This window comes from Wolffia australiana, chromosome 16 (genome assembly GCF_029677425.1).
Source record: "Wolffia australiana isolate 7733 chromosome 16, ASM2967742v1".
Classification (NCBI taxonomy): Eukaryota; Viridiplantae; Streptophyta; class Magnoliopsida; order Alismatales; family Araceae; genus Wolffia; species Wolffia australiana.
Genome location: NC_135850.1, coordinates 6285465 through 6311612, shown reverse-complemented (window position 1 = coordinate 6311612; position 26148 = coordinate 6285465). Strand labels below are relative to the sequence as shown.

At 39.5% G+C, this 26148-nt stretch overlaps 1 protein-coding gene across 3 annotated transcripts; it reads left to right on the top strand.

Moving 5' to 3' along the window:
- The first annotated feature begins 151 nt into the window (after window positions 1-151).
- LOC144713449 (Small GTP-binding protein) lies at window positions 152-25720 on the top strand. Of its 3 annotated transcripts, none has more exons than XM_078588000.1 (23): window positions 152-504; window positions 1390-1566; window positions 3869-3955; window positions 7356-7412; window positions 8733-8798; window positions 8881-8943; window positions 10111-10155; window positions 10245-10345; window positions 10440-10536; window positions 11315-11386; window positions 15232-15386; window positions 15475-15532; window positions 18420-18500; window positions 18578-18664; window positions 19824-19895; window positions 19989-20123; window positions 20248-20321; window positions 23054-23141; window positions 23843-23920; window positions 24503-24578; window positions 24661-24701; window positions 25108-25231; window positions 25464-25720. In XM_078588000.1, exons 1-22 carry the CDS (start codon window positions 253-255, stop codon window positions 25201-25203), a joined length of 2058 nt encoding a protein of 685 aa, XP_078444126.1. In that variant the 5' UTR covers window positions 152-252; the 3' UTR covers window positions 25204-25231; window positions 25464-25720. The 3 variants fall into 3 exon arrangements, with proteins under 3 accessions (XP_078444126.1, XP_078444124.1, XP_078444125.1); XM_078587998.1 differs by having other exon boundaries at window positions 25456-25720; XM_078587999.1 differs by having other exon boundaries at window positions 25450-25720.
- Window positions 25721-26148: the final 428 nt, after the last annotated feature.

Below are 26148 nucleotides of genomic sequence, written 5' to 3'. Positions count from 1 at the left end.
ACGTGTGAGGTGTCGGATGACGGCTGCCGTTCCCTAGCCGGGAGATGTGACGAAGTATCCATCACTATGTGGTCTGGCACCATCGTCATCCGTCCCGTCTTGTCTGGACGTCCCGTCCCCTACGTGTGGTTTATAAATCTCGCGCGCCAAAGAGAAGCGTGGCACAGAAAGAAGATCAGGTTCAGAGCGGGCTTCAGGCGAAGCCTTCCCTTCGAAGAATTCCTCCCTCTTCCTGCTCGGGAGCGGGCAGGAATGGCAGGAACAGTCGCCTTGAGGCTCGGCGGCAACCAGTCCTGGTCCTTGAGAAACGGCCGATTCAATCGTAATGGCGCTCCTGATCGCCTCTTTGCTTCAGAATTTCCCAAAAATGGCTTCTTTGGCCGCAGTTCCCGTCGTAGTGGTTCAGCCGGAAGAAGATGCCAGTCTGGTGTGTGCTGCAGAGCCGCTGGGGCTTCCAGCGAGGAAAAAATGTCTGTTGACGCCGGTGTGGACCGTTTGAAGAAGGTGAACCTCTTAAACAATCATGTGTAGATTCTAAATTTGCTTAATTTTTGACCCTGTTTTCGAATTTTAGTGATGTGAGTTCCTTTAGGGTTCTTTCGTCGGTTTAATTTAAGCGATTTTTTGTTGAATTTTGGATTATTGGATTGGTTTTGGAAGGGGGAACGTAGTTTTGATTGATAACTACCGTTCGAGGGCGTCTATCATGGCGCAACCAGGGGAAAAGAATCTATAATACGTAGCCAACCCCAAAAAATCTTCAGGTAAAGCCATTGTGCTACTGCTGAAAGTTTCACCCTCTCGACTTCCACTTCCTTGGTTGACACCCAGTGGCCCAAATTTTTGATGCAACTCTGACCGAGTTTATTCATATTTCAAACAGTGGTGGAATCAAGCACCAAATTGTGCAGTGGGGGATACCAGCACTAATGCACCGTATCTCATCTGAACACCGATGTTACGCATGCTTGGGCGAGAGCAGTGCCAGGATGGGTGACATCCTTGGAAGTTCTTGTGTTGCACCCCTTTAAAAAAATCTTCTGAAAAAGAGGATAATCTTATGAAAAATATTATCCTCCAGTTTTTTTCGAAAGCCTGGATGTCTTTAAAAAAACCAATTCGAAATTTTCAGGGGCGTCAGATGGTCCCAAAGAATCACTTTGTAATCAAAGTGACCATGATTTATTTATTTTTGAATGAAAAGTGACCATGATTTATTCTGAAATCTGTCGTCTATTTATTGCTTTGAAACCATATTGATGATGCATTCAAACATTTGATGGTTGATTTTGTGCCATATATTTAGTTGGATGTAGTAGGGTCTTCTTATGGGCTTATTATTTCAAGAGTAATATCTGATACATATCTACTGTATCTGCTTTTACGCAGGTTTCAATATCCAATATAAGAAATTTCTGCATTATTGCCCATATTGATCATGGGAAATCAACCTTGGCGGATAAGTTATTGCAAATGACTGGTACAGTGCAAATGAGGGAGATGAAAGAACAATTTCTTGACAACATGGACTTGGAAAGAGAAAGAGGAATTACTATTAAATTACAGGTACCATCCTATGTTAACCTGAAAAGCCAGTTGCATTTGTTTGTCTAGTTTTCAGAACTCTTGCCCAGGTTTGAATGGGCCGACACAAATTTTATTGTCACCGATGAAAATTGCCTCTTACCTTTCAAATGCATTTCTTTCTTGTGTTATGTCACATTTAGAAATGATATATTATTTTCTTTCACATGATTGAATGTACTGTTTCAGATGTTTTTTTTGAGAGAACTGTTTCAGATGTTACGCTTGTGAAATGGACTGCTGTCATCTCTTTGTATCATCTGAACTAAATTCTTCTAAAATAATAATCACCCAAAATAACGTTTTCACTGAAGGGGATTTATAAATGATGCTCAATTGTGCGGTATTGTGGTTCACATCATGTGGATCTTGTGACTACGTGAACTTCAAAGATAACTAATGAAGGCCAGCAGAAATTTTCAATATGCTGCCATCTGTCATGATCCATCGGCGGGGGTCCTGACATATTCTTTCATGTGGTCAAAACGTGGTTTTGAAACTTTTTTGATAACATTTTCTGTCATTTATTTTTCGGATGACCGCATTAAATCATCTTTCAAATATTTATTTTCTGTCATTTATTTAGTTTGGTTTTGAGAGTGAAGCTTTTAAATGAGTCCTTGTTAAGTTGGTTTGGCAGTAATGTTGTTTTAGAAAGTGAAATCACATGATGTGCTATGTTTTCTGCTTACCTTTCTCAATCGCAAAGGCTATTTATGTGTATCACAAGGAAGTATGGACCTTAAAAATATGTAACGTGTTTGGGTCAACATGTCGTATTCATCCTCTCTATCCCCTGATGTCAACTTGAGCAATTCTAAGAGCGAACGATTCAATTGCTAAAGTGAAAGAATTAAAAGCAAATATCTACACTTTCAATATGCCTATTTACTGTGACAGAAAAGAATGCTCAGCATAATGAGTATGAACGCCTCAGAAAACGTTTTTTTTCTTTACCTCTGTATCACGAATTTTCGTATTCAGAAACAAAAGGCTGCCTCACTTCTTTCAAAAAAGAGGCTGCCTCATGAGATTGACCTATCATTTTTAATGTTTACCTATGGTTTTTGGTCATCGTTTACTTATCTCTGATGAGTTTGAGTTAGGGGTTTCACCTGGCATAGGTAAGTTTCTTTTTTGTGGTCTTCTTGTCAGTCATCTGTCGTATTTTTTATTTTTGTTGGAAAGGTTATAAATGTCAGGAGATAGAGGGTGAAGAGGCAGTGGGGCAGGAGGAACCTGCCGCCCTGGGAGCTCAAAAAATAACAATAGAATGGCTCAGATCATAGTGCACTCTGCCTTAAACAAAAAAATAGTAAGATACACACCAAAGTTTAGGGTGGAATGTCATTTTTAACCTAGCAATCTGACCTTTGGATCTCATGTGTGGACTAAAGGAGGCATTTTCCTTATAAGTGGAAAATATTCCCAATATCAGCCAAAAATCAGTTGGTTCTGCGTGAATTTTCATTTCCTCAGATTTTCAAAGTTGATATCCATATTTTTAGTTTCTGCCATGCCAGTGCGATGTACCTGAAAAAAAATGGTAGAAACTGTAATAAATTGAAGGAAAAGATGAGATAGTGGACTGCAGAGAGAATTTCTGAGAATATGGAGAAGAGACAGAAAAATTGGGGCAAAATGAACTGATCTTTATTACTGAACAGATGCCCCTTTTATGCAAATTTTCACAGAGAGAGAGAGAGAGGTTAATGCCTTTTGTCCAACGGTCAAAAACTGACCGTTGGAAAAAGCTGCAGAAAAGATTCCTTTTTTCAAAAAAGGACTTCCGACAGCTATATTTATAGCTGTTGGAGGCTGGGCCTGATATAAATCAGGCCCAGCATATATTAGGTCCTTGATGGACCTAATATATTCCCTAAATGGGCCCCTCACTATTGGGCCCTTAATGGGCCCTTAGTGGGCCGTTAATGGGCCCTTAGTCGGCCGTTAATGGGCCCTTATTGGGCCTTTATTTAAATCCATTTTAGGTTAGTTTTTCCATTAGATCCCTAGAATTAGTCTATTACACGTACATGGCATCAGGCCCATAAGTTAGTAAAATTAGCCCTAATTGGGCCGTGATGACCTAACAGAAACTACTTTTGAAATGAAACAGATCAAATTCCTGGCTTTATTCTAGGACGTGAGGTCTTAATATATCATTGTATGTCACAAGTCCCCATTATTTCTTCATTATTTTGTTTTATCTTAAATTTATTATTGAGCATGGCACTATCTATTAATATCTCAAGCTAAATTGTTATGTTCATAAAATTTTCAGGCTGCTCGGATGCGATATGTTGTAAATAATGAGCCACATTGCCTGAATCTAATTGATACTCCAGGGCACGTTGACTTCTCTTATGAGGCAAGTAATGTTGCGTCAGTTGTTTTATCTTTTTGACCAGTTCATTTTCCTTGATTTGGTCAAATATACGTTTGATTCTCTGTTTTTATTAAATATGGGATTTCTTACATTCACAAGTAAGAATGGTTGTATTTATCAAGTTGAATTGATTTTTTCTAAGTTAAAATAGCCCAGAACATTCAGGTCCACGTTTGGATCACACTTGATGACATGGAGGACTCTTAGTCCTTATTTTCCATGCAATATTCGGAAGGTCCACCAAATCACTCTTATTTGCTATCCACCCGTTGTCATGTGCAGAATGGTTCCCATGGGAGTCCATGATCCTAAAAGAAGCTTTGAGTGAAACTTATATTGTAGCCTTCTAAGATCTTTCCCCAATGCGGACCTACTGGGGGTCTCTAACAGTGGTATCAGAGCCACCACTCTATCAATCTGTGCAATAACCTGTAAAAAATTAACAGCTGCTGCATTCTATGTCTTGCTGCAGCCAACACTACTATGCTGCAGCCTCCGCATCCCACACTACCTGCCACCGCAACGCCAGCTGCTGCATCAACCCCAGCTGGCACAGTCACTGTGTCGGTACCAGACAACTCCACAGCAACTGTCACAGATGCCTCCGCTGCCACTACTGCCTCTGCCTGAAGTACCTCAGCAGCGGCAAGTTCACTCAGGCATTGGGACCATGCTTTCAGCTTTGCAACCTCGCTACTGTCACTGCACCACTGCTGTTGTGCGAACCCATGCCACCACTGGTGCATCCAAAAAGGTGGTTGGCTGTCACAAACCCAAGGTTTGTGATCATTTTGCATGTCAAGTCACCATAATCCGACAACTCCAGTTGTCATTAAGAAGGTGCTAATGGGTTTGTCCCAAACTGGGCGGACCTCAAGGGATTTGTCCTCGGGTCTGCCATAGCCCAATTGCTGCAGCCCAGGGCCCTCACGCCATCTGCCTGCAGAATAGCCCAAGTCCCCTGGCCCGCACTGTCAAGCACACAAGCCCTTGCGGTAGTCTGGCCATGGCCCTTGCTCTGCTTGACTTTGTTGTGGCTCCATACACTATCACCAATAGGCTGATGTGTACTCAGATGCAGCTGTTCTTTCAGAGATCGCGACGCCCCACTAAGCATCTCTATGGGCACCATGTGGGGCTACTCTTCCTACGGCCAGTGACCACCGGCCCTCCTTCCGTTGCCTTTTTCAGGTCACACCCCAAGCCTCTGTCTCCGTATCATCCACCTTGCCTGCATCTTCTTCCCCAGTGACCACATCAGCTCACATGGCGTCGGGGGTCATGTTTGCAAAGATGGATGGGCAGTCGTGAACCATTTCCTCTTCCAGGAAGGGCTGCTTACTTTGCCCAGGCTCAAGGACCCTGCTTCGTGGGGCCAATCCAAGGATAGCCCTTGGCCCATCCACAGACTTCCCACAGATCATCTGCTCACGGGCTTCAGCCTACCAATAGACCCTGGATAGCTCACTGGCATCACAAAATTTCCTTTCTGATTATTAACTGTACGTATAATACTAAGCTAATTTTGTGATGCCAGAACTATTGGTAACATTTACTTCTTGTGAAGTAATATCTTGAGGTAGTAAACCCTTATAGTTTTACATTCTTGTTTCAGATTCCATCTTCATTATGAGAAGAAATGTTGAAAAATGAAATATCCTCTTTGATGAATGGATACAGGAGTAGTACACAACTAGAATCAGTCACCTTGCGAGCAGAATTTGTAGTAAGACTCCAATAAAAAATGAGTCTGTAATTTCGAGAATAAATTTCTATCAGTGAAAAAATTTCAAGAATTGGTTTGGCCATGGAATAACGTATGGGGAATGCCAAAGTAGCAATAGAAAAGAGGAAAGAGATTAGATAGATTAGGATAGCCACATCGGCGCAACCTATCTGGCACTGAGAGGATCTCCCGCTTCTGGTCCACCTCTCTGGTGATTCACAATTTATAGTCATGGTTCATCTCCTTTCTTGTGTGCTGGTCCTTTATTTATTTATTTATTTATTTTGACAGAAGCTGGTCCTTTATTTATAAAACCTGTTCCAGTATGCTCTTTTTTATTCAAATCCTCTTGTGTTTCATTAGTGTGCTGATGTAGTGCTCCTCCTTGTCAGTCTTTGATGAATTCTTAGCTGGTTTTTATCACATTATCATACAGGTTTTCTATTTGGCATTCAGGATGACTTGTGTGAATCATCCTTGCTGAATTTGAGTTAAGAGAGGACAGGAAGGTGTTACTTCAGTTTCAAAGAGCATGTATTAGATGCCAACAAAGCGTCTTGGGCTAAAGATGGGAGTAGATGATGAAAATGTAGGTTTTTATTAGATCGCATGAAAATTCTTTTTTGAGGTTACCATTACCACATGTAGCCTTTTGTGGAAACACAAAGTTCCCATAAACGTGTGGATGTTTGGATGGTTGTTGATGAGGCAGTGACTTGTGGCACAGCCTTGCAGAAGAGAGCGTTTCCAGATGCTCTGGCAGAATGCTTTATGTGAGCAAGTAGCGAGGACGGCTGTTTTTCTTTGCATGTCAGTTTGCCCAGGTGATTTGGGCATCGCATCAAATTCCATGGTTGGATGTCACTTCTGACAAGGCCTTCTGAGACTCTATCAAGGAAGTCAGATCCAGGCGGAACATGGGATGTGGAAGTCTTCTCGCTATGCTATGGACGATCTGGCTGCACCGCAATGAGGTGGCCTTTAAGGGGAGGACTGCCTCGACCGACAATGTTCTTCATGATGTACAGTCTCTTGTTGAATACTGGTTTAAAAGGGGTTGAAGGGGGGACATTTTGGTCATCATGTGCGTTCATCTTTCATCTATTTTAATAGCATCAGATTGATCACTGCACTCGAGTGAGCTTCCTTATTTTTAAAAATATCTTTATAAGCTCACATATCTATTTGCCATCAGTCTATCTAATATGGTGTTAATAACTTGTTTGAAAAAACAGGATGGTGTTAGTAATGGTCCCTTGCTATTAGTAAGGGATGTATTTATGATATTTCAGTGCATGGGTGCAAATTTTAAGGTGAGAATGTATCTGATAAGAGAAGGTAACTAGCGCAGTGCTGTGGAGGAGGATCCCTGGCTCCCTGGAACAAATCTAGGACGAAAATGCATGTCTTTCCATTACATGGGACATGCCTCTAATATGAAAATTCCCTAATATGGCAATTATTTAAATCCCAAAAGATATGTAGAACATAATAAATTGTCTCTCTTCTCTTTAGTTATCCCTTGGATTTTGAATCTTCTTGTTACTTGGTAATGCGTTTTGTGACTAGAAAACTGTTTGAAATTCTGTGATTTGGACTTTCTTAAATAAGTTAATTCTTAAGATATTTGAAATTTCTTGTTTACAATCTGTTTAGGTCTCTCGTTCTCTTGCCGCATGTGAGGGTGCTCTTCTAGTAGTTGACGCATCTCAGGTACCATAAAATTGCAGTATCTTTTTGTGCATCTTTATTCCATACCTGATTTTTGCTGAATATTCATCGGGAAGATTATTTAGTTATAGTTGAAAGCCTTCTCTGTAGTCAACACAGAAACGCCATCCTGAATCTTTCTTTTTCACCAACAATGCTGGACTTGCAAAAGGGCTGTGAGACGGTCGTATGAATTCTGACTCTAGTAACTCTTGAAGTACCTTATCAATTTCATATTTCTGGATATATGAGTATCTGTAAGGTCGGAGGTTTACAGGTTGTGAGTTCACTAATAATTGGATGGAGTGATCAATCTCACAGGGTGGAGGAAGGGTAGACAGGGTGTCAAACACCAAGGGATAAGTAGACTTCAAGCTGGCTTCCAATTCTTTGTTGTCTTCGTTGGAGCTTTGAATGGTCATCCATTCCAATCTATATAATTCCATCATTATTACTTGCTTTTTTTTCAGTGACTTTTTGGCCTGTTTTGGATCTAGGCTCCGTCGAGATAGCTCTTGATCCCCTTTCAGTGTTATTACTTGGTTGTCCCATTAAACTTGATTACAAGTTTTTCCCAATGTATCTGAGTCCATCCCAATGACGTGAGCCATGCCATTCCCAAAATCATGTCGGTATTTCCCAACTGCAAAGGTAAGAAGTTAGTTCTCATTATCACCCCTTGAACGGAGACTTGTACCCCCAAACACATTCCTTGTCCTTTTGTTGCTTGTCCGTTACCCAAAATCACTTCAAATAGTATCGAGTCATCAGTTTTGAATTTGAGTTCATCACTCAACTTCGAACATATGAAGTTATGGGAAGCTCCGATACCAATGATATGGTTCTAACTAAGTCAAGAAACGAATTCTTGAAAACGATAGAATTGACTCACAATGGTAGCGTAGGAACAATTCTCCATATAGAGGATGATCCCAGATCCGCAGCCCCTTCTCGAGCTCCCCAGCCGAATGCAGCTTCAGCTCAGCAACGCCTCCAATCTCTAGGTTCTTTCTCCAAGTGATCGATGCCCCTCCAGTCCAGAGGGGATTTTCCTTATATGGGAGCAAGATGTCCTTGCTCCTAGCCAGGCAGTTAATTACTGCCCTGGGCGGTTAATCGTGATCTTGGACTACATGGACTCCACACGTGTGGGCCCAAGTGTGGTCCCATGTGCAGACTCATTCACCTTTTCTCCTCCCTGTTCTTCTTTCTTCTTTCTTTTATATGTAATCCAAGGTATCCTAACAGAGGCTTATCATTTGATATGTCTTACTCAAAAGACTGCTCTGCTTCTGAGGCTGTACAATTTTTTTCTTGATTCAGGGTGTGGAGGCTCAGACACTGGCTAATGTTTATCTAGCATTGGAGAACAATCTAGAAGTCATACCGGTTGGGCCTAAAAATGTCTTCTTTAATGTTACGGACTGGTTACTTTTTCATATCGGTTCGTAATTTTTTTGGTTTTTTGAAGGTGATAAACAAGATTGACCTCCCTGGGGCTGAACCTGATCGTGTTGCTCGAGAGATTGAAGAGGTTTTTTCACGTCCACTGAAACTTGATATTTTCCTTTAAGACTGTCTAATAGTCTGGTGGTATTTCCTGATCAGCTGACTCCAAGATATACGAGTCAAGATAAATTATTTTTGAATTTTAACTTTATCAACGGTTTTTGACAAGAAGAGGCTAGGGCACTGGACGAGAGATCAATGATATGCAATACAATAGATCGTTTCATTGATAACAAAAGAGGAGTACTTGTAGAGAAGCTTCTGCCTTCGTGTAGGGTAAAAGGGTGCACCGGCTAGTTTTGAGGGACACATGAGTTACATGTGCTCTGTGACTAAAGTTTTTGTCAGCTCTGCTGGAGCAGAACAGACCAGCAGCCACCCTCCACATTTAGGGTTTCCGAAAGAAAAAAAGACAACTTCAATTTCGTGCTCAGAGTCTGGGGTTTAAATACCCATGACTTGCATCGTGGGCTTGGGCCTGGGCCCGGGCCTGGATTGGGCCCGATACTAAGCCTGGGCCTGGCCCGAGTTTAAGTGTCTTAATTCACATAAAGAGGTCATTTAAACAGTGAAATAAAAGATACAAGAATGGGCTCTGTTTAACAGGTTTTATTGGTGAATCACTCCAGTAATATTTGAAATACAGTTAGGCTAAAAAATTCTTTAATGGGTTCTTAATGCGACCAGACATTCAGAAGAGTACTAAATTATGCTTTCTGATGTTTACAAGGAGGCAGCACGCAGTCACAAAAACCAATTATGTGTAATTTGAAAACTTGATGATACGCTAAAGGCTGAAATGCTGTGGTCTGTTGCCGCATCATTTCTTCTTTTCAGTTGTGCTCTAAATTGAAAATAAAATATCTGGAATATTATTTTGTCCTAAAAAAACAAGACTACATTAGAGATCACTGTGTCCTTATGACAGTCATCTGTTTTATTACGCTAATTGACTTGTGTTTTCAAAAAAAAAAAATTGCACCAATGACTTTGGTCAAATGGACAAAATTTGACACTGAACTTTGATTCATGGTATGCGAAAGTTATTTTGGATTGGCCCAGGTGACAAATCTTTATTAAATTTCTTAAACATTTGACTAATTATGGATAAAAAAGTTATTATATTATATGGTTGTGTTTAAAATGTTTATTTTGGGATTGGAGTTGGTCTTAATGAAAATCTTCTTTTCAGATCATTGGACTGGACTGTAGTAATGCCATTCTTTGTTCGGCGAAGGTTTGGAAGATTTCAATATTGTTAATCTTAAAGGCAATGCCTTGTGAGACATAATATTCAAATACTTTGTCAAAGTTTTTTCAATTTAGGAAGGAATTGGTATAATGGAAATTCTTACTGCTATCGTGACCCGTATTCCGCCACCCAAGGAAACCGCTGATAGGCCCCTTAGGGCCCTTATATTTGACAGGTAAAATTTTGATATTTGGATTTGGTCTAACTTTTTGGCGTACCATTTAAGCGAATATGACTGACAACTGTCTACTGTTATCTTGTTTCTGTAGTTACTATGATCCATACAGGGGTGTAATTGTCTATTTCCGGGTTATTGATGGTTCCATAAGAAAAGGAGATAGAATATACTTTATGGCTAGTGGAAAGGTTGGTAACATATATAATACAGATTTCATATTTTTCATGAAAAAATTCTAAAATGAATCATCTCTTTGAATTTGATTCTAGAATATTTCAATACTTCCAATGAGAACTTTCTAACAAAAACTTCACTTCTACACAATGTGCTGAAGACATTGGTGGGATGACTGTTTTGCTTTCGTCTTTTGAAATTTGGCTTAGTTTAAGTTTATCGTCCTATGTTTTCAATATCAACGTTGGCACTAGAAAAGTATGGATCCTGATAAAAAAGTCTTGGATTTTCACTTGAATTTTCAAGTCAGGATTTTATTATTGCACCAATCCAATGTATTGTCTTCTTTTTTACTCTGGAAATGATAGAAAAATTTGGTTTACACTGACTTTTGAAAGTCATGTCCTGTACCTCCAATGTAACCTTTCATTTCCTTCCTCTAAGAAAACTTAAAAGTGAGTACTTCTTGTTTTGAATCTGAATGAGAATTTCGTTGCGTGATACTTCATCTGGTGATAAAGACAGTCTGCATAGTTAATGGACGCCATCATCTAAGATATCCTCTAAATGCACATTTATAGGGTGTCTGGATTTTACCATCCTTTGTTTTGTTTGAATTTTGTTTAGTAACACTTTGCATTGTGTTGGAGTAGTATTTGTGTTCCCATACTCATGTCAGATGTCTGTGATACATAGTGATGCCGTTTTGGAAGATTTTTTGATTCACTAAATAAACATTCTATGTAAAAAGAGAGAGCCACTTTGTAAATGGTTATTATTTTTATTATCCAGGATTATCTTGCTGATGAAATTGGTGTCTTATCTCCCAATCAGTTACAGGTTGACGAATTATTTGCCGGTGAGGTATGATGAGTTTGAAATATTTCATCTTAATCATTTGTGCAAATTTCATTTGATAAGCCTTTTCATTGCTTATAGTCTGCCTCAATGAGAATAATGATTGTTCGAGAGAATGAATAACTTTTCTTGATCTACGTGGTGAAAAATTAATCAAAAAAATTATGTGTTTTATTGGTGTTTCCCTAGAACCTCTTGGGCTTTATCGGATGTAGTACTAATGACCTTGCTGTGGTCATCACATGGCCAATTCTCCTATTGCTGAAGAGTATTCACACAAGATAACTTGTAAATTAGGCCAAGTGACCTGAAATGTCAAGGATTACTCCAATTGTCTCATTGAAAAATTCCCTTGTGTTATCTGTTAGGAACCTCTTTACTGCCACATCAAACTGATTCCTGACCATTACCAGAAAGTCCCATATTACCCAAACTTCAGATTTGGTCCTGAGCTGATAGACCCGCGCCAACCTTGTGCCCTCATCAACAAAGATTCAAAAATCACTTCTATCCTGTTAAGGGGACTGACACATCGCTGTTGATTCATGACAAAAATGCTTTATCTTGCTCCGTCCTCCCTGTGTATGATGCCCCTTCATGGTTAGCATATGGACAGGTTTGACACAAAAGCTTTGACCAATCTGACAATCATCTCCAACTAATCAAAATCAGGGTATTGATTTGGCTAAGTATTGAAAGGTATAGAAATGTCAAAGAAAATATTCCTTACCATGAGATAGATCCGTGAACAGTACCCCCTTTCTGACCTAATTCCTTGCAACCAGCACTCCCATCTTCTGATATTGCCTTCCTCTGCAAGCCCAATCACCCTCAGCAAGATACGAACTGAATGTAGCCCCCTCATTACCTCAGTCTTCTGCTGCAGAGATCAGCTTTCAGAAAAATGCCCCTCTTTATTTTTTTAAATCTCCCCGATCCTTCTTAACAGTTCACTTTGGACCCGCTCTCCAAAATCCTCTCATTCTTCTTTCTTTGCTGTCTGATTTGCCCCAGCTTCCAGCTGGATCCTCCATTGGTATCCTGCACTTGAGCATCATGCTTGCACCATGCTCGCCATCTAGATACAGCAAACTGTTCCTCTATTTTGAGGGTCAAGTCCTCTGGTTACTTGCCTAATCATATATAAAGCACCCATCAGCTCCAATTGGAAAAAAAATTCTTTGAGTGGATAGGTGACTCAACTCGTTAATGACCAGATGCCACTGATGTAGTGCTTATCATATTCTTTAGAGTCACTTAACCTTCACCATCTTTGACCCAGATTTTGCACCTCCTCTTAATCTGGTTTGGACATTCACCTCTGAGTCTCCTGAGTCAGCCATCGGATTGTTTCTGAAGGAGAATATGGCTTCAGCGAGAAGAGAGACATCGAGAGAGCGAAGAACCGTGAGGAAACTTGAGGGAGAATGGAGAGAACAGCAGCATCCACACATCAAATGGCCATGGGCGAGTAGCTTTGAGAGACTCTGAGAGTCTTGTTCAGCAGAAAGGAGAAAAAAAATTGTTGTATTTCCCATGAGAACAAGCCCTAACTTTTTCTTAAAAAAAAACAAAACAAGCCCTAACTTTATACAGAAGGATTGGCCCCCTCAATCGTTAATGTGGTCCGTTAGGGTGTACAATGGTAAAAAACAGAAAAGAATATAGAGATAATTATACTAAATCGTAGGGTAAAATAATAAAAGGCAAAAAACAAAAGGTAGCTTCGTCAACAGTTTCCTTGAGTTTCTTGGACCTTAGGTGGATTTTTCAGTTGCACAGAATTCTGTCAAGATACACTGTAAGCCTCTGCAGTCGTCAGGGGCACGCTACTTCTTGCGCAGTCCGTTCTTGAATTTATCTCTTGCATCACCTTCATTGCCTGCCGATCTTGACGCACACAGCACACTCATCACAGGTAGGTCTTTGCCATCCACTGATGCCTGCTGGTACGGACCTTGATCTAGGTTCATATTGGAAGGAGGTTGGAGGACGAGGTAAGGTAGAAGTTCCCGGGGTAGAGAGGTGAAACGGGAATGGTAGAGGGGGGTCCGAGCAGAGGGGGCAGGGATCGGCCGGGGACGAGCCGCTTGGAGATGCGGTGAGGAAGAGACGATCTCGGGGGACGGGGATCGTGAAAGGAGAGGAGAGGCCAGACCTGGACTTGGAGAGGGGGAGACAAGGCACTACTTCATTCTTCTTCTTCTTTCATGGCTGGCCTCCTAAAGGGAGGGCATCCCTATTTAAAGGGAAATACATAATAGCAAATGACTAAAATGCCCCTATGGGCTAAAAGACGAAACTACCCCTAGATAGGTTTAGGATCCTCTCGAGAATCCTATCACCTGCCACATGCCAACCTCCATGGCACACAGCACTCCTAATGGTAGGACCTCTATAGTCGTCGATCATTACTGCATTCTGTACTCACTGCTAGTTTTGCATTGAAAGGTCATCAATTGAGGCCTGAAGATTTGCGAGGTACAGCGACTGAATCAAACTCTGTGGAACTGGATGGTCGGACATTAGAGGTGGAAGATGACAAACAATATGCCAAAGTGGCTGGGGACATCGATACAGTAAAGAGCGTGTAAGAGGAGATTGGTGAGGAGTGGTACGTACTGTAGGAATAGCAAAAAGCTTTGAAATCACGTCTAAGGGAGCATAAATTGCTGTAAACTGTGGATGACGATGGACCAATAGAAGATGAGCCTTCGAAGAAGGTGAAATCAGAAGTAGCCAACAAATATACATAAATTAGGATAGTCATACACAGACTGGCTCTTGCTGATGGATGAAATAAACACTTACCTACTGTGCTGAAAGCTATAGCCTATAGCAAAGGCGCAACTTTTCATCTTTTTGCAGGATGTTGTACCACAACAATAAACTTTTCTTCCATTGGCTGTAAAATATGTTTCATGTATGTGTTTTCCCTGATGATCTTCGTTCCCCTGATGCTCAGTTTCAATTAAAAGGCTGGGGAAAAAATATGATGTTGAGGGAGATCAATAAATCTCATTCTGTTATATCCATGGTTCTTCAGATTGTGTGGAACCTTTCGGCTGAAACTTTTAGAACGTTTCACAGAATTCATAGTACTAGAGATATGATACGATCCTCTACCCCCAAAGGGTATCTTAGGAATTTAGCCCACTAGGCGCATTTTAGTAATTTGATGTTTAGGTAGATTGCGTACGTTCCTTATAAATAGGTGTAGCCCTCCATTGAGGAGGGCAGTCAAGACTTATGGTAAGATCGGCCTCTTGGCTCACTGTCTCGATCCTCCTCGTCTCGGTCCCGTCCCCTTGACCGTCCAGCGATCCCCTACCCCCGTGGTCGTCTCACCGGATCTTCAGCCGGCTCCCCTCCAATCCGATCCCTACCCTTGCCGTTCGGTTCCCTTCTAGTCTCCGGCGATCCCCGTCCCCGCGATCGTCAACCCTTCACCGCGTCATCAGGCGGCTCGTCCTCGGTCGATCCCTGTCCCCATCTGTTCGACCTCTCTCTTCATTCCCGTTTCGACTCTCCTACCCCGGGAACATCTACCTCGCCTCGTCCTCCAACCCCCTCCCGATACGAACCTAGATCAAGGTTCGTATCAAGATATAATCAGTATTTCACGTTCCATGGTAATATTGTTCTCTCTTCTCCCTCTCTCTTTTGTATTGTTAAAAAATAAAATATTGTTCTCTTTTGTTTCACTTGGTGTATTTTGGAATTGACCGAAAGTAGGCTTCTTTCCAGCCTGCTGTTGAACCAGGAACTCTGATTCATAAGAATCTTGATGAAATTTCATACTTTGAATTGGTCTATATGTTTTCACCTTTCTTTGTTCTTCTTTTATTCAGGTTGGTTATCTCTCTGCATCAATAAGAACAGTAGCTGACGCTAGAGTTGGTGATACAATAACAAACTTCAGTCGGAAAGCAGAGCAGTCCTTGCCTGGATATGAAGAAGTAACACCTATGGTGTTTTGTGGGCTCTTTCCTATAGATGCTGACCAGTATAACCCCATCCCCTACGTTCTATTTTATTTACGGTATCAAAGTCTTTCAAAATAAGAAATTGATCAATTCACATATATTATACAGGTTCCCCGAGTTACGCGACGCATTGGAAAAACTTCAGCTTAATGATGCTGCTTTGAAGGTGTGTTTTGAGATATATTATCAGTGTTAGTAAAGTCATGTTGAAAAAGTAGCTTATGCTTCACTGATTTTGCACAAACTCAGAAGCAGTGTTATAAAATGTCAGCAGATTGGGTAGAAACGCGAGTTCTGAACGATTACTTACTATTATCTGTCAGTAGACAATGATAGTTTGAGCTTTACGAACATATTATTGAAATTAATTTTTCTGAATTAGTTTGAGCTAGATCCCATTTTTTGAAGATCATCGTTAATGTATCGACGGTGAAGCTCAGTAAATAATTTCTAGAGCATAGTACAGCAAATGGCCTGGTCTGGGTACCTCTTACAGATATGTTAGATGCGGGCCAATATGGAATCTACTCTGCTTGGTGTTTTTTCAGATAACATTTTCTTATTTAGTAGAATTTCAAAATAAGCATTCGTTTTTGTTTTGATTTTGATTTTGATTTTTCTTTTCACCATATCAAAATGCATTTAAATGTTATTATTTTTTTTTGAAAAGTGATTTAAGGTGGTCACCTGACAAAGCAGTAACCACCCGGAGTTACATGTGGAGATAGTTAAACTCTCGTCACCACCTGGCCAACCTCTCTTAACTGATTACCCCTCTAGCGAACCAGGATGCCATGAAGCCCTCGACCTCGTGGGCTAGCCCGTCCTTGGACACCTCGGCCCCCCTAAATACCACCTCATTTCGGTGTAGCCATATTTAAATGTTATTATTGATTTAATTTTGCAAAATCCTCATTCAAATCTGAGTTTTTCTTTCAAGACTCCTAATTTAACAGCCATTAGAGTTTACAAATACTGGTCGGTTATTGCTCTATGTGATTTTTCAGTGGTTTGGAATTTCCTCTTTTCCAATGCTAGTAGTGACGCAGCTGTCTTCTTTCTTTGTTTTTTGAAGTTCCTTGATATAATGAGCCAACATTGCTGACATTGTAAATAAGAAAAGAAAGGGTGTAAGATGAAGAGAAAGAATAGTAAATGGGCCAAGGCCAATTGATGTTGGGTGTGCTTAACAACCCGCCTCCAGCTGAAGCATATTTTTGTGTGAAGCTCGGTCATAAAAAATATAGACCCAAGTGCTTGGTACACAATATAGAGTCTTGTTATTTTCCAACAAAGGACACTTAATTATCCTTAGTGCTTAGAAACATCAACGCAGGTTTCAAATTCTAAACAGGACAGTGGGTGAGCCCCATTCAGTGGTGAATCGATTTGATCCTTTCTTGGTATAAGTAGCGTTAAAGGTTCCCCAAGATTTCCCTGTTTTCTACCTCTTTTAAAGTTACTTCTTTGGAGTCTTTCGTCATTCTGACAGATCTCTGTTGGGAATTGCACCCGATTCATATTTTTTTTAACTGAGGTTAGGAATTGGGCTATGCCCCGTTTACACAGAAATAGAACAAATAAAATTGATTCTTATGTTTGATTCTTTAACCCTGATCTAGATGATTTAAGGGTAGTCCCCGGACTGCAATTTAAGACCATTGGCGGAGATGATAACCTGATCACAAAAAATAAGGGTCTTCTGCTAAGAAAACGAAACACATCTCAGTTCTCTAGTTATCCAATGTTCCCAGGTGCAGCTCGGACATTTGTGCACCATGCCAAGTCAATAATCCATAGTGGTTTGGTGGAAGAACTTCCCACATTGAATGGGAGCCAAAGAGCTGGAACATATTAAAGTGCAGAGTTGGGAAGGCGTGAAGAGGGCCCAGACTGACCAAGTGAAGGGAGAGTCTTCTGGGCTTCTGCTGAATGTGCCATGTGACGTGAGTTGTAATGACGGTAACGTGGGTTCTCACTGGTCAGTATCCTCAGCTGTGATCTCAGAAGACCATCTATTTGTTGCAGCCTGAAATGCTGATAGAATACATGAGAGTTGACTGGTCCTATGGTATCTTACAGTCTCAAAGTGAGAGAATGCCCCAAATGTTGGGATCTATAGGGTTTCACAGAGGTCGTAAAAAATAACATCATCATGCTTCCAATCTTCTCACCTAGTGGGGTTATTGACTATTCTCCAGAAATATGGCAAGTCTTGGCCTGACGTTCCAAATAGATGAGAATGGCCTATTTTCGCTGAATGTAATTGATCTAATTTTTACGGTTACATTATAAGTTTTAATTAGCAGTCTTTGGGGTTTCAACCTGATACACTGCTGTATCGAATTAGGTAAAAATGCTGAAAATTCGGACTTACAGAATAGCCTCTGTGATGCTCCTCGTCTTGCCAAAATACCCCACGTCGTCTTCACGCTTGCTCCCCCAAGAACTCTGGAGAGATCCCTCGCCGAATGCAGCTCCCGACTCTTCCAGAACCCTTGCTCAAGAAAGCCCAAATACTCCGTATTCCTTCTTGTCGCCCCTGCCTCCTTATTTATACTGCTTCTTTATTTCCTAACTGACTACCTTTCAAGAAAGGTGGTTATTTGGCCAGCTCAGATCCAGCTGGCCAACTTAGTTTCTGCCCACTCCTCTTTCTCCTTTCATATACTTTTATGGGTATCGTATCACAACCCCACCAAAGGAAAGTAGCTTGTGACAACAGAGGAGGCAACAAAAATAACAATACTTTTGACGTAAAAGTGACAGTAGAGCACTGGATTTGAAAAAGTTCTGCAAGCACCTGGACAGGGGGAGCTGTGTGGGGACAGCCTGGAATCAGTTCTTGATTCAATGCTGTCATTGACCTCTTTTTCTGTCACTGTCTATCTATCTATCTCATACTCTGCGTACTTAGAGTCTTGTCACATTTCAACTGGAATAATGTGTGTCCTTAATGCAAGAATTGTGAACCTAGAGGAGTGCCACTTATTTTTTATTATGTTCACATGAATTTGGGTCTTTGATCCAGCATTTAAATTTTAACAATGCAGTTTGAACCTGAAACATCCAGCGCCATGGGTTTTGGTTTTAGATGTGGATTTCTTGGGCTTCTGCACATGGAAATCGTTCAGGTGAATGCTATCTTTTTAATTTGGCATCATTTTCCTTAATGTATTACACTACTTTCTCATTCTAATTAACTCCTCAGGAAAGGCTTGAGAGGGAGTATAACCTGACCTTGATAACCACTGCTCCTAGTGTCGTGTACCGGGTCAACTGTGTAAATGGTGATACTGTAATTTCTCTTGCAGCCTTTCTCCTGTTTTAGACTTTTTTAAGGTCTCATATCTTCCCAATAATTGGAAATTTTAATCATAACACTTGATGGTTTCTGTTGGACTCGGTAGGAAGTGGACTCATGCTTTGATTTTGTAATTTTTTTTGGGGGAGTTACTAAAATAGCGTTCCAAATAAAAAATATGTTGGACCTCTTAGTTGTTATTCAATTGAGTGTTTTTTTTTTGTAAACATTCAATTGAATGTTATAACTGTTAGGGCTAGGGATTAAAAAAATGATCTGTTATATTTGTCCTCATGATGAAAACATATTTTTTCTATCTGGAAGGTTTTCATCTGATTATGGTTGTTTAGGAAGGTTTTGGCTATTTTTACAATTTTGAAGATGGTTTTCTGGATTTTCGGACAAATTTTGGGATTATTAAATGCGCGCAAATTTTAATGCTGCATGACTATCTCATTTATGAAGCACTTTCGTTCCATTTTATGGATACAAACCTTAAATTGCTCTATCTTTGCCTTGATAGCTTTCTGTCTAGACTGTCCTCTCCGTGTACCAAAATGTTGAAGCATAGATTGGAGATATGTCACATTTTTCAAGGAAAAAAACAGTGACTGATTGAAATACTGATGAACTCGATATATTTTTAAAAGTTAACCACTTAGGTCTCTTGTGTGCCAGGCTCAAACAAAAACCTTTGTGCTTCATGAGAGTTTCATCTCCTCTTCTCTTTTTCCTCTTTCATGATGCATGATGTGGATTCCATTCCATGCTGCTGATTTTTATTTTCTTTCTTACATTCCGTCTCTTCCTGGTAAAGTGTTCATTTCAGGCGGAAGGTTATATCCCTGGTTTTCCATTTTGTTTCACTGGTTTTCCATTTTCTCTTAGTCCTCTTCAAGACGATTCGATTTTTTCCATTATGTGTCTCTGGTCTCTTCTGTATTGACTACGTACTCACTAATATTTGATAATTTTTTTTTGAAAAAAACTAATATTTGATAATTTATATAAATAATTTCTGGTAAAAGGATGCATCCTTGAAAATTTGAATATCTAATCTACTTATTGCATTCTGCTTTCATTATGCTGTGAGTTTCCACCTCTTTTAAAGTTTAATATTATCTTATTTCTTATATTTCGTATTCAAATGCAGATTGAGTGCTCAAATCCCTCATTGCTTCCTGAACCAGGGAAGAGAAAAACCATTGAAGAGCCATACGTTAAGGTTGATTATATTTCTTCTCATGTTTTCCTGTTGTCTTTTACTTCCATAGTAATACGCACTGTGCTGAATGATCCATGGAGCTTTATTTCTTAGATCGAGATGTTATCTCCAAAGGATTACATTGGCCCTCTTATGGAGCTTGCTCAAGATCGTAGAGGTATTTTCAAGGAGATGAATTTTATATCGGAGAACAGGGCCTCTATCATATATGAGTTGCCTTTGGCCGAGGTATTGATAAAATTGAAACTGTATTTTTTCTCGAATAAATTTCTTCATGTAACATGATTGATAACGTTTGGATATCTTATAGCAGTCCAGAACTGTAACTCAGAGTTTCATCCCCCTTATGTAGATGGTTGGAGACTTTTTTGATCAGCTGAAGTCTAAAAGTAAGGGATATGCAAGCATGGAGTATTCTTTTATTGGGTACGTCTGGAAATTTGAAAATCTTTTATTGGTTGGCCTGCTTGTCCAAGTTAGCGTTTATGAAGATTTTGTTGTTGACTAGTCTGTAAGACCCTTTATTGTTGTTTACTGGTCGACTTTAAAGATATTTAAGCAATGCACCTTGATATATAGTTGATCAAAACTCCGCTCATGATTTTTTTATGTTTTCCCGATGCTTCTTGCATATTGTACTTATGCCTATCTCGAAAAGTCCACTTCAATGGATAAATACTTGTACTTCTGCTATTATTTTCCTGAAATATTTCTTTGGCAGTTGTCCGAATTAACCTGACAAAGCCAAGATAGGTACTGTCATATATTGATGAATACTGCTTACTGTGGATACCTACTGTTACATATTTAGTTTTGAGCTATTTAGTAGAAGTGATATTAATCTTGGCTGTATTCAGAATTTTATGATCCTGGCCCAAACTGTGATTTTTGGTTTTTATGCTGTTTTTCTGTCTTTGATAGGTGAAACTTTTTTTATCCCCGGACTTAAGGAGGAATGCAGAAATTATTTGGCTCACTGATTTAATTCTTTCTATTATTGTGAGTAGGTTCCTAATTTGGGGTAGTAGTTTTTTCTCTGAAGAAAAAGCAACGATTTCTTCTCTACTTATTCCTTCAAATTAAGAGCTGGATAATGCATAGTCTGATTGCCCTGGACGTTGTACTTACTATTTTTTGATCAAGGGTTACAAAAGACCCAGAGAAGTAACTTTAGTGTAGTCGAGCCCAAGCAGTGAGATCAAAAGTTGTAATACGATTTGTAAGGAAGAAGTATATGAATTATAATGAGGGAACAATCACAAAGGATCCCTTGTAGAGAGTATTCTAGACTTTCCCATACCTCTCTAGAACTTGAACTTTATTTGAACTACTCATCACTTGTTTATGATGTTGCATTTTTTATAGAAAATATGATGCTTTCGTACTTCTCATCGTCATTTTAGGGTGTGGGCATATTTCTCTTGCACTAGTGTTCTGTCCCCATTTATTTAGCCTTGTCCTTGAACTAAAAGAAGAGATAGCTTCTGTAGATGATATGCCAATGTCCCTGAAGTTTGATGTGTCGTAGACCCCACCTTTGGATGAGCAACTGAAATCTCCAAGGCGAATCTTTCAGGCTTAGGATTTTTCAGGTGAACTTGAAGTTATGCTTCACCTGAGAGTCCCAGCCGCAGAATCTATTATGGTATGCTTCAAAAAAGAAAAAAGTATGGGGCGAGGTAATTGTTGAGCACGTCTGGTCGATGATCAGTGTGGGGTTGATTTGATGAAATGAAATCGTTGGTCACTTGATAGAGTTCCCACAGGAAATCTATCTAATATCAGGACTGTAGAGAATAGATGGGGGAGGAGAAGGGAAGAAGATGAGGAAGAGGACGATCAAGAACCTGCTGAATACACCATGTTTGATCCCCAGACAAACTGTATGGGTATCCTTCAATCAAGAACTCGGATGCTGTTTCAGAAAATCTCCACTCTTGGGCAATAATGGGTAGTTATACCCTTCTTTTTACAAAGAACGTCCGAAATTTCTCACCATTTCAAGAATGTCTAATGGGTAGTTATACCCTTATTTTTACAAAGAACGTCCGAAATTTCTCAGCATTTCAAGAATGTCTAATGGGCTTCTCAGGTGCCTTTCTTAGAACTCTGTCATTGCTCCTTACAATTTAAGTAATTGTTGCCCGAAACATATAGGAAATTCCTTGACTTGGGCATGCGATGAAGTTTGATAATCTCACTTGTAAAAACTACTGAGTGTTGAATAGCGAGAAAACCACTCAACTTAGTGATGTGATTGATTACCATAATTGTAAGCCTTTCAAAAATTCGATTTTGTAATCATTAAAACTCCATTAGGCAATTGACTTCCCTAAGACTTTAAGGAGAACCCATAAGGCAGTATGACAAAAAAATCCCTCCTGTTTTTGGCTTTCGTATCATTGACAAGAAACACATCCTGAAACTTTGCTTAATAGTACATACTTCATGCCTTTACCAAATGACTGTTGGAGATGCAACTATAAGTTCCAAGGTACCCTGTGTGTTCTCCATTGTCATAGAAGGGATTAAGAATAAAAGGACTTGGTTAAAATTTGTGTGGAAGACCACAACTTACACATTATAGTTCTTTCTAATTTTTGCTGAGTGCGGGCATCATGATGCTTTACAATGAGGCTTTGAGAAAATCCCTGACGTTTGGGTCTGAAGATAGGTTTTAATCAATATGAATATAATGTTGTTGAGATAGCTGCCAAGAATAACTGTAGAATAGAATGATGAAATGATCGCTGGAGAATACCTGGCAGGACTACCAGTATCTCTCCAATTTTTTATCTCCCCTATTTTGACTGCTTTCTGCATATTTCATGTGTGTCCAGACTTCACACCAAATGCCCCTATGGCATTTCTCTCTGTCATTTGATGCGGTTAATTATGCGTGTAAGATAAATAGAAACTAATAGTTATGGTAAAGTTTAGAGAAGAAGAATTCTTCCAAAAAAATTTAGAGAAGAAACGTTGTACTTTTTTTCTTCACTGATGTGCCCTTGAGATTTCATTATGATACTATTTCCTTAAATGGGTTTGGAACTTTATCTTTTAGATCTTATTGGTAACTAACGTTGTATTTTGTCTGTTTCCCAATTAGAATATTTTCCCAACATGTATTCATTTGGTCTTTCTTTCTCATTTGCCAGGTACAGAGAAAGTGATCTAGTGAAACTTGATATTCAGATAAATAGTGAACCAGTCGAGCCCTTGGCCACAATAGTCCACAAAGATAAGGTAATTATTATCATATTCCCTAGATCATGTCATGTTCCCATCTCATTTTATGTTACTACCCTAGTTCTAATATTATTACCCGAAGCTGAGTATGAACTTTTGGTTATGAATGCGTTGATGGTAATAGCTTAGACGTATTACTTGGATCGAGAATCAGCTGAAAAAATGTAGTATCAGAGAGAAAGCAGGGTACTTTTGTTCTAAAATGTACCGTTTTATTCTCTCATTTCTTATATCCACGCAATGAATGTGTTATAGCTTCACTGTGACAAAGGAATTTCCCAACTCATTCTCAGTCCGACAAGAGAAGATGAAAGATCGGATAGAAGAAAAGTAGATCGAAATAGATAATGATGACGGGAAGAGATCAGATCGCGATCTCCCTGCTGGCCGACGGGAATCCTCGTCCGACTGCTCCAGCTTCCGCCCCCCTTTCTGCCGCTTGGAATTCTGAGTAAACTTCAAAACGTACCCACTCCCTCCCAAGCCTGCTTATTTATAGGGGCATTTGTTGAGTTCAAATGACGCCAGCTGCGTCGTTTCCCGCCCTCCAAAATTGGCACCTCCGATAAGCCTTGTTGAAGCGCTTATCAGGATGTCTTTTCAGTTTTTTCTCCTATAACAAATCTCAAATGTGATTAGTTTTTAAATAATTTTTTTGTGCCTCTCCTGTATTTTGATTTTCTGTCCCTTATTTCCAGGCGTACTCCATTGGTAGGGCCCTAACACAGAAGCTCAAAGAGCTTATACCGCGTCAGATGTTTAAAGTGCCGATCCAGGTAAATCTTTTTCTTTCGCTCTGAAGACTATACTGCGGGGTGTACATTCTAATTTATGGAGTTGAAAATTTTGATCATTCATCTTCCTAGGAGCATCGGGTTATTTCTTGACAAATCAAATGAATTGGAGCATTTCTTTCATGATTTTAAAATGCATTTTTTTTAAGTGGAGAGTCCAATCTCACGAGTTACTGCTTTAGACTTGGTTGTATCTTGTGGAAAAATTGGGTAGATGAAACATTTATTTTAACCTCCTTTCTTTGGGTGTTATTGTCTTGTCATTACAAGTCACATAGGCGATCCATCAGTTCCCTTTAAGTGAAGCTCTCTCGTATGCAAATCTTGAACCCCAAGATTTGGAAAGTGATCTGGTCACTTGTAGCTTGATGTCACTTATCAGTTTTTCCTTCCTCGCAGTTGAAAAGTTCCATTTCACTAATTATGGTGTTATGTCAAGGTTTTTATCTTCGAAAAACATTTTTTGTTACATCCATGAGTTATTCTTTCTCGAAATTATGACAAAAACTGGACCATCTCTCTCACTTTTCAAACCCTTTGTCATTTTTTTCGGTAATATTACAGGCCTGCATTGGTACCAAGGTGATTGCTAGTGAGGCTTTGTCAGCTATAAGGAAGGATGTTCTTGCTAAATGTTATGGTGAGTTTTTGTGTGCTCGATTCATTTATTCCGTGTTCCAAGTTGCCTATCTCTGACTATTATGTTTCTTTTTGGCTGACAGGAGGGGACATCACTCGGAAGAAAAAACTTCTTCGGAAGCAGGTGAGTTGTACGAATAAATAACCAAGAGCTAATTAAAGAGCTATGCATATTCCCTATTGAAGGATATCTTCAAAATCTGTTTAAAAGCAAGGAAACCACTTACTCAGAATCAATTGAAAATTCCATTTTATTCTGCTTTAAGAGATCCTAGCTAATAAGATTCAGTGGAAACGAGTAGAAATAATCGGGTCACATGAGAAACTTAATTGATTATGTTCTCATCGAGTGAAGTATTTTGTCGATAAATAATGCTCTGTACATGGCAGTAATTTCAATCACTACTTTTTTTGGTGACCTTCGTTTGTAATGTGTTGCGTCATCAGTCTATTGACTTAGTAACTTTGGCTAATTGAGGTTTTCCCCTTATTTTTTCTTCCGCTTTTACCATATTTATTCTTTACAACAGGCGGAGGGCAAGAAAAGGATGAAGGCAATAGGCAGGGTGGAAGTACCCCAAGAGGCATTCATGGCGGTCCTCAAACTAGAGAAGGAAGTGCTATGAGAAGGAACTCCCGATGTGTGCAATGCAGGTTTTACATTTCTTTCTTTTCTAGTCTTTCTTCGATGAATATATTCTTTTTTATTTCTTGGGGAAGAGAAAACCTTTTTGAAATTCCATTAAACCTCTAGTCAACGACTATACTATGTTAATAATTGGTTATGCCTAACCAATTATCAACTACTTGCTCATATACTAAAGCTCGAATCATCACCTATATCTGATGCATTGAACATGAAAACCCTTAAGGTTCAGTTTTTCAGGTCAACTACTTGCTGTTTGTGTTTGCATGCGGGTTGGCGCTGGTGACATTTCCAAAGGGGATATATTTTTTTATATCGCAGAATTTTATTTCTGCCTGTTATTTTCAGTTTACCCTTCCAAATATGAAGAGCCATCAAAATCTAGAACGAGTTGCATTTTGGGGTTTCACAGTTCATTCCAGCATGTGCCTGAAAATAATGGAGGAACTATTATGAATCATGAGGAAGAATGAATACCCATGAGTGTTGTGTCAGAACTATTGCTGTGATTCGAGTTCTGCCTCTGGTTGTAGAGGAAGATATTTCTCCGGTTTTTTGTTGAACCATCGTGAAGAGAACACCATTAGAACGTTATATTTGATGCTTATAAGGCAGTCTATTGTGTTATCATACGAAACTGGCAATAATTTTAATTGATAGTGATCTAAGTTGTTGGGCTACATCATGGTGTCATCGCAATGTAAAAAAAAGCACCGATTCAATAATTTGTATTTTGGTTATGACAGTTAGATATACCATTTTATATTTCTGGTTGAATTTTGAATATGACTGAATAACAACCTGAATAGTTTATTCAAACATATTTGAAGATAAATTTGAATTTAATAAAATGAGTTTATTGATAATCGTAGCTCAGTCTCCATCTGATTCATTCATACTTATTTTAGGATTGGAGCGTGGTGTC

Excerpts from the sequence above, each read along its gene's own strand:
- LOC144713449 (XM_078588000.1), top strand. The coding sequence starts at position 253 with ATGGCAGGAACAGTCGCCTTGAGGCTCGGCGGCAACCAGTCCTGGTCC. Across the intron at positions 23,921-24,502 it reads TGTTTAAAGTGCCGATCCAG|GCCTGCATTGGTACCAAGGT; the intron begins GTAAATCTTTTT and ends GTAATATTACAG. Across the intron at positions 24,702-25,107 it reads AAAAACTTCTTCGGAAGCAG|GCGGAGGGCAAGAAAAGGAT; the intron begins GTGAGTTGTACG and ends TCTTTACAACAG.